A 14,401-nucleotide genomic window follows, 5' to 3' on the forward strand; every position below is an offset into this window, starting at 1 on the left:
ATACACCAAAGCACGTATATTTGGATGACAACGATCACCTGGGGTGTGGGGGTGGGTATTACGTATGTGTTTAGAATGGACTGGGAGGCGGGTTATTAATAACACACACAAACACTCCTCTCCTCCCTCCCACTCGGTTTCTCTCTCTCTCCCTCTCTCTCCTCTGCAGTGAGATGTATTCTGCGCTTTCAGCCTGCACGCGCAGCTGGTGCGAGCGCAGCCTGAGTGGTACTGATGCGGAGCGGGTTAGAACCTTTGCCGCAGTGCTCGGGGCACCGTAGTCTGTACCATCTTCGATCGCTCGCTGACATTTTAAATGCAGTCCTGGAAGCCAACCTCTCGCGCTCTCCTTGGCGGTGTGTAGATGGAGCAGCGGTCCCAGCTGAAGCGTGAATAAACACTACACGCTTTGCAGGCAGCGCTCCCCTGAATCTAAACCCCTTTAAAATCGTATGTATTCCAGCAAAACAACTGATGCGCACTCCGCAAGGTAAGATAACTAGTGCACGATAATCTATCCGTCATTGAAGTAAACAGACACATCCTCAGCGTTTGAATATTAATTATGCTCAAAAACCGTTATCGTTGTGCTCGCGTGCGCGCGCCCATGTATTTGTAAATAATGGCTTTACATACTTCTCTTTTTTGGGACAAGCTCTGCCTCACCCTTGCGAATACACACGGCAGAAAGAAGTGCCCACTAAAGCAGGATGGCGTAACTGAAAGAGACTCACAGCCAACAAGAGGAGCAAGAGAGGCGGAAAAGATGGGATACAAGGTGAGCGCGTTTCCCTGCTTGTGTCGTCACAATATGTGCGCACTGCGAGGCAGCCGACCGATGCCATCGGCCTCATCAGATTGATTCTATGCATGCTGTCAAAACGTTTGCTCTAATGGGGTCTAGTAGTTCAGTTGTAAAACGGATAGCGCCGTACGTGCAATCCGATTGGTAAACTGTGCTCTTTATCGATGATAACAGTACGGCTAGAACATTCAGCCGAAGAGTATAAAGTGACACAGTCCCCCGGTTCAGTCATGTGTTACTGAGAATGACCTAATCATGTAACATCTTAAGCGGTTACAAACTGTCATTCAGTGCAATACAAAGTAAACTGGGGCAGTTTTCTAGTAGCAGTTGAAACTAAGCACTGATTCTACAGATTTAGCTGCTCTAGCTAGGTGGCTGCAGTTCGCCTTCGTTGCTTATCTATAAGTATCTATAAGTATCACACATTTGGAGTTCATTTCAGTAGAGGAAAAACGACCTACGTCACGGGCTGAGAGCCTCGGATACACAAACTGAATTTACGAATTTTACGCACAGGCTGCATTTAAAACCTCTTCCGAGTCCCACTGCACACTGCGTACAGTTCCATTATTTACAATTTCACACATTTTCGAATGCTATGAAAGCCTGCTGACATAGTTTTGCTGACACGCATTTTATCGTTTTGAGTTTGCAGTTTTTTTTTACTCTAAAACACAATAATACAAGTTTCCTATTTCACATATTGAACAGACACCTGTCCAGAGGCAGCATAATAAGTCATTTAAAACTAGTAAAGTCACACGTAACAGTAAATGTTGAAATAAGCGGCAATCCATTAAAATTTGTAAAACTGGGATTTTGCAAACATCTGACTCTTTGCGCAGAGCAGTCTTGACACCGTTCCAAGCTGGCCACAGAGCACAGCGCAGCAGTGCACTGAAACATGCCATTGTCTGGGGGGCCGAGGGGGTTTATGCACACATTCTAGAAATGGCGAACCAGCCTGTCTCAGTGTAATTATTTAAACTATTTCCCTTACAAAAAGTTTGACTTGTTGAGGTTGCAAATTTCTCACTTGTCTCTCCACAGCAGTGACTCTCCTCACTGGTGGATCGCGTCATGTGGGAGACAGATTTCCAAATGTTGTGCATTCTCACCTGCCAATCAAAAGAAATATTCAAACATTCTCTCCAGCATCTAGGTATGCACACACATGCATGGATGCAGGCACACGCACACAAACACACACACACACACACACAGCAGTACTACTGCACAAACTTGTTATCTCCCTGACCACAGTTTTTTTTTTTTTTCGCAATGACTGCATAGCTGCTACAGCAATGCAGAGGCAGTCATGCGCCACAGAAAAACCTCCTCTTCCTCCTCCTTCACCTCAGCCCCGGCTGATCAAGTTACATTTCTCCCTTATTAATTCTGCTGTGTCTTGGCTGTGTCTCCGTCTCAGTCCCACTTGATTTCAGTGAGCAAATCTATTATTCTTAGCCTCAGGCTCTCACTGCTGAGCTTGCCTCTATAGACTGCTCTGTATCTGTGTCAGCTCCGTCCAGTTGCGTTGCTCACAAACGCTGTTTTCGCGGCTCAGATTTGAGCATGTTGGACAAGGGCAGGGAGCTGTCTGGTCTCTGCTTGCATTCGGTCTCAGATGAGGACTGCTTCATTCGAACAGTGGGTTGAATCCCATGTAATTCTCAGTCTGAAATACAGTAGGTACAAAAGGATTTCCATCTAACCAGAGCTCACTCCGTTTCTAAAGGGACAAAGTTCCTTCTTCTGTACAGCTGAAACCAGTGTTGCTCATTATATTCCTTTTCCACTGAAGAGCTAGCACCAGGCTAAATTATACCCTTCACACCCCTTGTAAATGTCAGAAACTGAAGTTTAATAGTGGGTAGCATCAGGAATTTTTGTATATTTTTTAGTAATCATTGAATACTGTACACACATCCATAGTCCAAAGGCAACTTACCCACAAATCCAGTAATGACATCCTTTTCCCAAAAGAAAATATTTTAAGTGGAGTAATAATGGTTCCAGCTCTACAGTGAGAGAGAACTAAAGAGGTCTCCTGTAGTCTCTTATACAGGCAGTTGAACTCTGGTCCTTGTGGGCTGGATGGCACCTCATTTTAATTTAGTTTTTGAAACCTGAGTCTTAAAAACCACCTACCAAACCCTGAGGCCTGATTTGATAAGGACAGCAGCTGTCCTTATTTGTGAGATGAAGGATATGATTAGGGTGACATATTTTGGATACAAGTGTGTGATGGTGGTGAGGGTTGCACGGCTACAGGTTTATGTTATTGTGGGATAATGGAATTGTATCCTTGAGCAAAGTGCTAACCTGATTTTCTTCAGCTGGGGAAATAGATTATGTGAGCTAATGGAAGTCACCTTGGATAAGTCTGTTTCCAAAGAAAACACAGGTAATATAATGCTAAGAGCACTATGATAGCTGCTGGATTTTTCCATCTCAAAAGCACGAGTGTCTGTCCTCCCGCATGTCTGATTTTCTCTTTGGCTGGTCTAATCCCATGCTATTACAGTGCTTCAGCCACAGTCCCTGCCAGTCCCATTTCCTCAGTGCAATCTCAGTGCAAATTTCCCCTTCAGATTTCAGCATGGAAGCACTGCTTTCTGTCCAGCTGTCCACTTCACCTTTGCAGCAACTCATGAGCAACTGCATTTCTACAGTTCCTGACCCCCTAGGGCTCTCCTCCACCCATACCGACCTGCTACTCTTAGGAACAGGAAAAGAGACGTTTCCCATTGGAAAAAAATAGGCAATTGCTTAAATTATTTTTGTAATAGATTATGTGTGACTTACTAGTTAATCAGCACAAAAGGTACAAAATTGTACACTGTTGAACTACACTTCTCTACATCGTGCATTGGCTGTGCAGCTCCGTGGACGTGCAAGGTTACCCATCGGTATTTCAGCTGCCCCAACACAGGGAGCAGAGTATGTATAAATCATGAGCCTACTATGGAGGTTGTGTGGAGTATTAGCAAGTTAGCTGCTGTAGCTCGTTAAGGAAATAACGTTAATTAAACAGTCTCATGCTGTAGCTTTTGCAATAGTGCACAAACTACAAACAATCTGTGCTGTTTCGGAAGCATAATCATTTACTCTATTTACGCATTGGTGTCAATTATTCTGTTAATTATTTGTTTTATTTTTAATCAAGGAGGATAAAGGGGAACAGGTTGAAAGTAATGATAGATTTAAAGGTAAAGTTTCAGCCTCCCCTGTTTCCAGCTCACCAGCCGCCACAGTTTTGTACACATGAAACACACATTGTTTAATGTTGCACACGTTAACCACGAAGATTCCTGGAATGGAATGTCGTTGCTTTCTTTGGAGAGGAAACTGCCCTGCACCAGACTGTGGAAGAGGGATCAGGGAATGGAGCAGGACTGCAAACCAGTTCCCACCAATACGACTGTGAAGGAGGAGCCCTCCCATCTAGAAAACTACCATACCTGACATTGGCTGCTTCAAGTGTTTCATCAGCAATGTTTGATTTGTATTAGTGGAGTCAGTGTGTGCTGTTTATATGTTTTGGAAATGTGTTTTTTTTTTTTTTTTACAGGATCCTATGTTCATTTCCTTCCATTTTCCATCACACCACTAGCCAATCAGTTCCATTAGCATAATTTCAAAACAGCTGACTGTCTGTCAGTCTGAGGAATGTGGGAGAAGAACGACGATCAGTGCTCACCTGCCTAAGTAGCCTCACCTACCTAATCATCAGCAGCACTTAAATACAGGTGTGTGGCAAACAAGGCTCTGTTAATAAGCCACTGCTGCTGATTTTTAACTTATTATACTCTATATTGAATAACATCATAAAACATAACATAATAACATGGTATAATAACATAACATAACATAATAAAATAATAATAATTTGTTCTTGTGACTAGTCTTTCTTTTTTATGGGTGGTGCACCAGCCTGCACCATCACAACACCCCAACAAACCGTGTCCGCCCTTAACGACACTGAAAACTGGCCCAACTGGAAATGTGACACTTCAACATCGAGCTATACTAAGGCTGTGCCTTTCTTCTGTGCTGTGCGTTCTTCCCATTTTGTAACGGCTTTTTGTAGAGGAATATTTTTCCATGCAATGTGGCAGTATTACAATTACAGCAACGTGAAAGGCTAATCAGACGTCTCCATGTAAGGCATTATCTAAATTGGCTAACTGCAGAGCGGTGTTAACCCGACCTCATCTTGTTTATACAGTGAAGCAATTACTCACCACGGTGGTGTCATTTCGCAGATACCCGCTTGCGCGAAAGGCAATCCTCTTTCCAGATTATATTTTTATGAGACAGACAGAGTGGCAGGTTCTGCGGGCCATGGGGAGGCGTGGCCATGGCAGAGGCGTGGCCTATGGCAGAGCTCCGAAAGGCATTTGCAAAGACCTGGATGCCAAGTTTGCTGAGATGTACAGAGCGGTACGTGTGAAGGCTGGATGTGGACAGTCGATCTTGTACAGGGCACACTACAGTAGTGTCAGGACAGCTGGCTTTAATGCTGTACATGCGCACAAGGCAGTGGGGTGGGGATGGCTATCCACACCCAGGCAGGGGACAGGAATCGCATACAGCTGAACGATCCCACAGCGGGAAGTGTGACATGTGTTGACCGCAAGGGGTGTGGAAGACCCCATTCACTACAGCAAGCTGCAACTTCATTTCTGCTTCGCACCCCATGACAGTTGGCTGTGGGTGCGGAGGAGTGAATCACTCTGTGATACCGTTCTGCATCACTCCTTCCTCATGCAGTGTGGTTTGCCTGCGCTTGCTGATGTGTCTCTTACTCTCTCTCTCTCTCTCAGATCCCGGGCGCAGCCATGGACCGCGTCAGCCTGCTATGGCGACTGCGTCGTCGGGCTCGGCGAGGGGTGCTGTGCATGGGCCTGTTCTGCATCGCTATGGGGCTCCTCTACGCCCTCTGCGCCGAAAACAGCGTCCCCGTCACCGATGCCATCTTCGGGGTGCGAGCCCGCACCCGTGCCCAGCCCCGTGCCCACTCTGTCGTGAAGGTGGTACGAGCCGGAGGAGGAGGGGCGAAGCCCATATTCGTCAACCCCCAGAACCACCCCGGGATCGTCCCAGGTGACCCCCACCGCCCCATCCCCGTACTCTCTGCCTCTAACTCCACCCTGCACAACAGTGCCGGGGACCCCAAGATCAGGAGGAAGGAGTCGGGCGGACCGGGGTACCTCTCCTGGCTGATGCCCCGTCCCCTCAGATGGTTTGTGGAGGGGATCTTTGGGGGCAGGAGAGCAGGGGCAGGGGGAGCGGACTCTGAGTTTTTTGGACCCCATGGGTTGCTGGGGGAGGTGTGGGATGAGGAGATGTCTAGCACCATGCTGGGGAAGAGGATGAAGAAAGTGGTTCAGAACTACCAGGTGAGAGCAATGCAGAGAAGGGGGAGAATCGCACCTCCTCCTCCCTGCATCCCATCTGAACCTCTTGTTCTTCTCCATCATCCTCTTTTCTTCCTCCACCTAGTCTATAACTCTACTTCTCCATTGTCATCACATAGCTAACAGAGATAGCGGTGATGGTATCAGCATTTTGCCTATGCCTCCCTGTTAATCTAATCTCAAACACGTTGAAGCCATTGCTTAATCTTCTGTTTATTCCATCACATGTTTATTCTAAGGTTCTTCATCTTTTTATCAGTCTATCCCTTTATCACCTCTGTGACTTTTCTCCATGATGACTCAATTGAAAAGTGCATAAGGAGAGAAAAGAGCATTAAGGTGTCTCACCCCCCTCTCTCACAGGCTATGAACAAATACGGGGTGCCACCCCAGAGCAGGGGGGGCCCTAAGCGCAGCGGCCCTGAGCTGTTGTGTCAGCTGAAGGAGAAAGTGGAGGTCACCACACTCACGCCAGAATTAAAGCCCTTCTCCAGTCTCCCCTGGCTCTCCCTCCTGCCCCCTCGACCTCTGACCTCTGACCTGGGGCCCTTCAAGACCTGTGCAGTGGTATCATCAGCAGGGTCTCTGAAACACTCCGGATTGGGGAAGGAGATTGGTGAGAGGACTCTTTATAAAACCTCATAACATTACCGTTATGTTCATACAATGCTACACAGCAAATGCTGAGAAAGACAAGGGCTTTATTAGACTTTCTGTTGCTGCATTAGAGTTAAGGAGTAGGTGAGCGTTGGGTTCTGTTTTTCCTTTGTAGAATAAGTAGCCATGCACTTTTAAAAAGTTATCTGAAAGCCGTTCGGAAAATTTAGGTATTTAGCTGGAAGAGATGACATCACTTGCCCAGGAGAACATGAGGAGAGCACCAAAGAGCCTGAAGACCTGGTATGATTGCCATGCCAGGAATAGCACTTTTGAGGCAGGACAGAAGGTGCTGCTGCTTCCGACCCATGAAAGCAAGCTACTGGGGAAATGGCATGGTGCGTATGAGGTCCTTCATAAAACAGGGCCCGTAACATACGAAATCTCCATGCAAGAGAGAAGGAAGAAGAAACAGAACTTTCATGTTAACCTGCTGAAAGATTTTCGGCCCAGACAAGACCCAGTGAAGACCCAGTTGTTCGTTCGGCCGGTGGCTGAAGAGGTGGAGCCAGCAGAGCAGTATTTCCCCACAGACAGCCTGCCACAGCCAATGGACCTTTCACAGCTGAGCAGTCTGCTGGATCCATTACTCTTTCAGGAGAAGCCTGGATACACCAACCTAGTGAAGCACCATATACATCTGAAAGAAGATGTACCAGCAAGGCATATCACATATCACATATCACATGCCCCGCATTGACATTGTCAGAGCAGGGGAGGCCCAATTTGTCCCTGCTGCTGTTTGTGCATAAGCTGGTTTCCTTTGTTTTGTGGTTTGGTTTTTACAATAAACTACTTCCCTGTCACGGCAACACCAGTTTTGTGAATTGCATTAGTGTCACGCAAGCGGAAGTCAACAACAACAGCGTGCTTAACCTTAATCGCTCTGCCAACCAACAAGACTGGAGTTATCTGGTGATGGACTGCATTTGTATAGGTCCATTCATGGATCTCAAAGGGCACGCTTCTTTTTTAAACCGATTCAGAATCTAAATCATCTGATCATCACCTGACCCTTTTAATCTCATCACAGCAACAACATGCATGATAAACACATTTATATGAAGCAACTGTCAGAACACACCACAGAAAAGCAGTGTAGTGCTAGATTACACAAAGACACCGTGGTGAGAGGAAAGTTCTACATATAATCAGTATGAAATCATTTATTTTTAAATAATAATTAGGCTGTGTTGCTCTGGAACTTTTCCCAGTCCAATGTAATGTTCTTATGTGACAAACGGCATGAGACAGTTTAAACTAAACAGAATATTACTCTGTTATTACTGATGTTAATGATGCTGGTATTGCCTTTCATTATTATTTATGTATTTGTGTTTGCTGCTGTCTCACAGACACCCATGATGCAGTGCTGCGATTCAACTCTGCTCCCACGTCAGGCTACGAGAAGGATGTGGGCACCAAGACTACCCTGCGTCTGATTAACTCACAGGTACCCATGTCTTTCTACCTCATTAACTCACAGGTACCCATGTCTGATTGTACCTCATTAACTCACAGGTACCTGTATCTGTCTGAACCTCTTTATCTCACAGGTACATGCACCCATTTTCACACTCCTGCTTCTCGGTTGAATAAGTCACAAAGTTCCTATCGCTTCACAACGTACCGCATATCAAGATAAACAGCAGAATGTACCCTTTCCGATGATACTAGTTGTTTCTCTGTGACAAAGCATTGTCGAGTAATCCGGTTTTGAAATCACAGCAAATTTCTGCATTGTCTCCAACACAGGGCTGACATTAAATCCCAACTTTGTATGAAAAATAAACGCAGACTAACTCTCCCGGGAAACTCCCGTAATTTGCATGGCAAACTTTATTATGAATAATCGTCTCACATGGATCCGTAAGTTTTGTATGTTTGTCTGACATTACTTAAGTTGCCAGATCGTTTATGAAACACAATCTACACACACAATCCACACACTACATACAATTATTTATTTACTTATTTATTTACTATCCACTACCAACCCCCCCCCCCCCCCCCCCTCTGGCCGCAAAAAAACTCCAATATTTTGAAACCTACATGTTGGCAGGTATGGGTAGGGAGGACCCCCCCGAGATTGCCACTGGGTATTTCGCACACTGATTGCACCTCCCTCCTCGCTGCCCTCCCTGCAGCTTATTCTGGATGCTGGTGCTTGGCTGGTCCGCAATATCCCCAAAGTCTTCCATGTTTCACCCATCCTTATCTACCTCCGCTAGCTAGCAGCGGTGTTTCATATCTGTTTCAAAATATGGGTGTTAGCCTACCGATCAGTACAACTGCCTCTTATGTTCCGTCAATCGCCAGACCCTACAACACCCACCCGACCACTGTGCTCGACACGGTGCAATCTCAACACCATTTCTGGCACTGACGCTTGTTCCTGTGTGTTTGGTGGTGTTCTGTTTTTGCAGCTTTTAATGCCATTTCATTACTTGCACTCTGCAAGGTAGTGTGGATGACAGTTCTGCAAAATGACAGTAATGCAAATGCAATGTAAATGTAATAGAGTTAATACCAGTTAATGCTAGTTGCTGTTGGTACAAGCTGCAAGCTGCTCAGTGCTGAGAGTACTGCCATCTGACTCTCGTTGATGGAGCGTTCCTCTGACAGGTGAGGTGCTGATACCTGAAAGTTTTCTGAACATTTTGCAGGTGATGGCATCAGATGACCACCGTTTTCTGTCGAGCTCTCTGTACAGTGCTGGAATCTTGGTGGCTTGGGACCCCGCCCCCTACTCCTCAGACTTGGCAGAGGTAGTCGAGAGTCCCTCTGATGCACCCTACACACAAAGCAAGTCACCCAGAGGTCTACCACATCCACCCTACACTGCCTTCCTTGACACTCAGTTCAATCCATCTGTAATGTGCTAACAAGTCTGCCCCAACTTGCGGAGGAGGAAGTGCTTCCTTTGAGCTTGCCTACTGAGAACAGATTCCACACAATGCAGATAAAAGTCACATGACCCACTTCTATTTAGAGTAGTCAGCTTATCACCTGTTTTTTTTGCATTCTTATCTCACCAGTTTCTGTGAGCGATAACAAAACTAAATCAAAACAGAAACATCTAATCCTCTTCCTTGCACAGAACAGCATTTCATGCTTATTGCTGCACACAGTCCGGTACGTGTGCTTTTGTTTTGCATAGGATATTAGCAGCGCCGTCTCACAAAGGGGCCTTTTGATTTAAGTATTCCAAGTGTTCAAAGGAAACATGTTCTGTCACTCTCATGCTCACTCTTTCCCATGCTGCCTCTATGCGCACTGCAGTGGTACAACAGGACAGACTACCCCATATTCCAGCAGTACCAGAAGTACCGGCGCCTGCACCCCCAGCAGCCCTTCTACATTCTGCACCCACGCATGGAGTGGCAGCTGTGGGATCGAATCCAGGAAAACATGGCCGAATCCATCCAGAGGAACCCACCCTCCTCTGGTTTGCTGGGTATGCCCTTCTTACCATCCCCTCATTGAAAAATATTCAACTGTGTGCATGTGCAGACCTTCAACTGTGTGTGTGTGTGTGTGTGCGCGCACATGTATGCAAGTCCGTCGTTGTCTTGCATTCAGATATTCTGCTATTCATGCATCTGTGTATGTCTGCAATGCACGTGTCTAGGGTAGATATTCAATTGTCTTTCCTTCCCAACAACTGATGTACAAAATGCCTTGAAATTTCAAGTTGGATGAGCAGTAAGCACCTCAAACTCAATCCCACCTAAAGGGAACTACTCTAGCCAACGGCCTCAGCCCTCACCTCAAAGACATTGCCTTTATTCATAGTAATGGGTAATACACAATAATACAATGTTGTCTGCATCCAACACTGTCAAGAATCTTGGTGTAGTAGTGGATACCAATCTATCCCTCAACAAAAATGTATCATCAATTACCCTGAGCTGTCAATTCTTTCTCTACAATATCTGTTAAATCCATGCATTTCTCATACATATGTCACCCTGCTCATTGTCCAGGCATTAGTGCTATTCCAGCTGGACTATTGCAACTCTCTCCTTGCCAGTTTCCCTAAACATGCCATCAGGCCCTTCCAGCTCATACAGAATGCTGCTGCTCATTCTTTGTGTAACCAGCCAAAGTACCTGTATGTCATGCCACCAGTAGCAGCCAGAATAAAATATAAATCTCTAATCCTGGCCTATGGGGTAGCAAGAGGAACCCTCTTACCTTCAATATATTACCAAACCATACAGCCCTGCAGGACCACTCCATGCCACCACCTGTGGTTACCTTGTCATCTGTCTCCTTAAAGGTCCATCTATGCCATCATGTTTATTCTCTACTGTGGCCCCCTAATGGTGAAATGAGCTCTTCACAGCAGTCAGAAGTGTTGCATTTAAGACCATCTTCAACTGCAAACTGTAAATTCATCTGTTCAAACTGCACCTTGGTTCAACTACAACTAACACTGAACTCTAAACATTCATGCAATATCCTCAAGCTTCCTCTTGCACCTACTCTGGCACTTAACCAAATATGACATTTTATTTAATGAGTCCTCCTACTGGAATGCGACACAAGATGTAGTTTCGTGTCTGCTTTTAGACCAACCTTCTTTTACCACTTTTGCAAGTCACTCTGGATAAGAGCGTTTCCTAAATAACTAAATGTAATATAAATGTTATGAGTGCATTAAGAGATAGTTGTGAGTGATTGTGTGTTGATAATGGTGCATATGGATGTGCAGGTATTCATGTATCCTGTATTTTTGAGGGTGACAGTGTCTGTACAGTGAATGCCAATACATCTGCATGTGTGACCATGTAGGCACGAGAGTAAAATAACCATACAGGCTGGTCTTTATTCACTCCCCCACCTGCAGGAACGGTGCTGATGATGTCGCTGTGTGAGGTGGTGCACGTGTACGAGTTCCTGCCGTCTCGCCGCAAGACAGAGCTGTGCCACTACTACCAGCGCTTCTACGATGCCGCGTGTACGCTGGGCGCCTACCATCCGCTGCTCTACGAGAAGAACCTGGTGAAGAGGATGAACCTGGGGCCTGACCGCGACATCTACATCCACGGCCGAGTAACCCTGCCCGGATTCAACACCTTCAACTGCACCCCCAGCACCACGCACTGAAGCACTGGCTGACTCCTGCAGAGTGACTGACTGAACCACACTTACTGTCTGAATCTCACAAACTGACAGACTCACACAGAGTGACTGCCTGAACCACACTGACTGTCTGAATCTCACTAACTGACAGACTCACACAGAGTGACTGACTGAATCATACTGAGCGAGTGACACAGACTGACTGTAGACTTCCAGCATGATCCGACACGCTGACTGACTGAACCACACTCACTGGCACACACGCCGGCGGCGTAGCAAAATGGACACACTCAGACTCTGACATGCAGTTGGACAGGTTTGGCTGTTGATGTCGAGCAGAAGATGGGCATTCCCCTTGCAGGCACACTCACCTACTATAAGGAATAGGAAAGCCCATACACAACAGCTGCCACTCACAGTAAACCCAGCTAACAGACACACACACACACACACACACAGGCGTGCATGTACATGCAGACAGACACAGTCGGGAGTGTGCCCCAGCATTGACTATGACTCAGTCACTATAACTTTATGACTTACCAACTACTCTAACAAACCCACTGCCTGGCACACTGACACTATAGTCCAAAAACCAGACAGCCTCCCTTTCAGACACAGACTTGTACACACACACACACACACACACACACACACACACACACACACTCCACTGACAGACACACACGCCACCTGAGAGACATGCACACTTGTTGTTTGATGCTGCCATGTCTCATGTTACACTGGTCTGCACTCAGTACTACAGTGCAGTGGGGCTGTCATGCACTCAGCCGGCAGTGCCATATTGTTGCCATTGTTACCCAGTCCTCTTGTATATACATACAGCCTACACTGTGAGAAATAGCTGGCTTTACCCTTCTCTCATGCTGTACAGGGGCCCCGGTTGTGGTGACTCTCTATGTGGAATGTGTTTGCATGCCTACTGTAGCTAAGCTGCACAGCACACGTGAAGTACGACCCGTGGCTTTCACAGAGGCTGATTTGGCGACCATAAATGGCCTAAATCAGCTGCATTGTGCAAAGTGATGCAAACAAGCACATCACAGAGTAATGTCCATTTGTGTTTATGTCACATATGCTTTTTTGGTTTATTTTAATCAGTCCTCCTGCCATACAACTGATTCTGGGCTGGGGCTGCTGTCTCACCCAAATCAATGGGGGCAGGGACCGGATTTTAGGAGGACTGTTCGGTCAGGCAGTGATGGACGGTGCACTGTCTGCATCAGAGTGTCAGTCGTGTTCTTTGAATACTGGATAGACAAAAATCATACTGGATAGACAAAAAAAGAACGAAACGTAAATAAACCAGGGACCCCTGCCCAATGGTGAGACCTATGGACAACAGGCAATTTGAAGCAGCGTCAGATGGAATGGATTAACAATTGTGGACAGAGCTGGAACACTGCATTGCGCAGTTCCTCTACCACGCTTCCCTGAGCTTTCCTCCGTAAAATATCAACTCCCATCCTGCTCACACACACACACACACACACACACACAGACACACACATTCAAACAGCATCCAACTCACATGCACACTCAAATACATTATACACACACACATACACAAACACGCACACAAACTGCATCTTACTCATTCACACACGCAGATGCTTACATAAGCAGGGCCCAAGACTATGAGTTGAAGACTGATGTGCACGACATCGCCTCCAAGTGGAAGAAAGAAGGAAGAGACAAGGTTCCCTCCCCCAAAGGAAGAAACCAACAGATAATGCAGAATACTTTAAAAAATCTTTGTTTTTGCATGTCGAAGATATAACTGGACTGAAGACTCAAACGTGAACATCTGCAAATATGCACATTTCTCTGCCTGCTTTACAAGAAGAATGGTATATTTTTATTACAGTTTAAGTTGTATTTTTTACTGGATGGACAACTTATTTTCTCATGTTTTAAAACTGAATTCTAAGCATCACCTTTTTATTTTCATACACAGAAGTGTTTATTTAATTACATTCACTTCAAAATGCACTGATTTACATACACGCCTCCCTTCTTCAAATGGACTGCAAGCAAATACTTTTTCCAACCTTGATCCAGTGCTCAGCGCCTTCTCTCTTTTTTGTCTGGTGACAAGGTGCACCTATTCCGATGGAAGGCTAGAAGATCTAGACATGTTTCTATGGCCATGTGGGTCATACATTTTAAGACGTCACTACTGCATCACAATGTCCCCAGACTCCTCTGGCCAAGGTCATGTATGTGGTTCATATTTCACATGAAACCGGACTGGACAGCTGGACGCAGCTACTGACGCAGTTCAGATTAAGGACACAACAATGTGCCTCACCAGGACATTGACCCCGCAATCCTACTCATCCTTCTGTGAGTGAAGGCCAACGTACTGACTGGTTTTGATCTCCAAATTCTGAGCATTTGACTT

At 45.9% G+C, this 14,401-nt stretch overlaps 1 protein-coding gene across 1 annotated transcript; it reads left to right on the top strand.

The window, feature by feature from the left end:
* Positions 1–164: 164 nt before the first annotated feature.
* Positions 165–13,499, top strand: st6gal1 (ST6 beta-galactosamide alpha-2,6-sialyltranferase 1). Its single transcript, XM_036524364.1, has 8 exons — positions 165–490; positions 656–778; positions 5,638–6,213; positions 6,595–6,847; positions 8,244–8,341; positions 9,555–9,656; positions 10,171–10,345; positions 11,741–13,499. Exons 2-8 carry the CDS (start codon positions 767–769, stop codon positions 11,998–12,000), a joined length of 1,476 nt encoding a protein of 491 aa, XP_036380257.1. The 5' UTR covers positions 165–490; positions 656–766; the 3' UTR covers positions 12,001–13,499.
* Positions 13,500–14,401: the final 902 nt, after the last annotated feature.

This window comes from Megalops cyprinoides, chromosome 3 (assembly GCF_013368585.1).
Source record: "Megalops cyprinoides isolate fMegCyp1 chromosome 3, fMegCyp1.pri, whole genome shotgun sequence".
Classification (NCBI taxonomy): Eukaryota; Metazoa; Chordata; class Actinopteri; order Elopiformes; family Megalopidae; genus Megalops; species Megalops cyprinoides.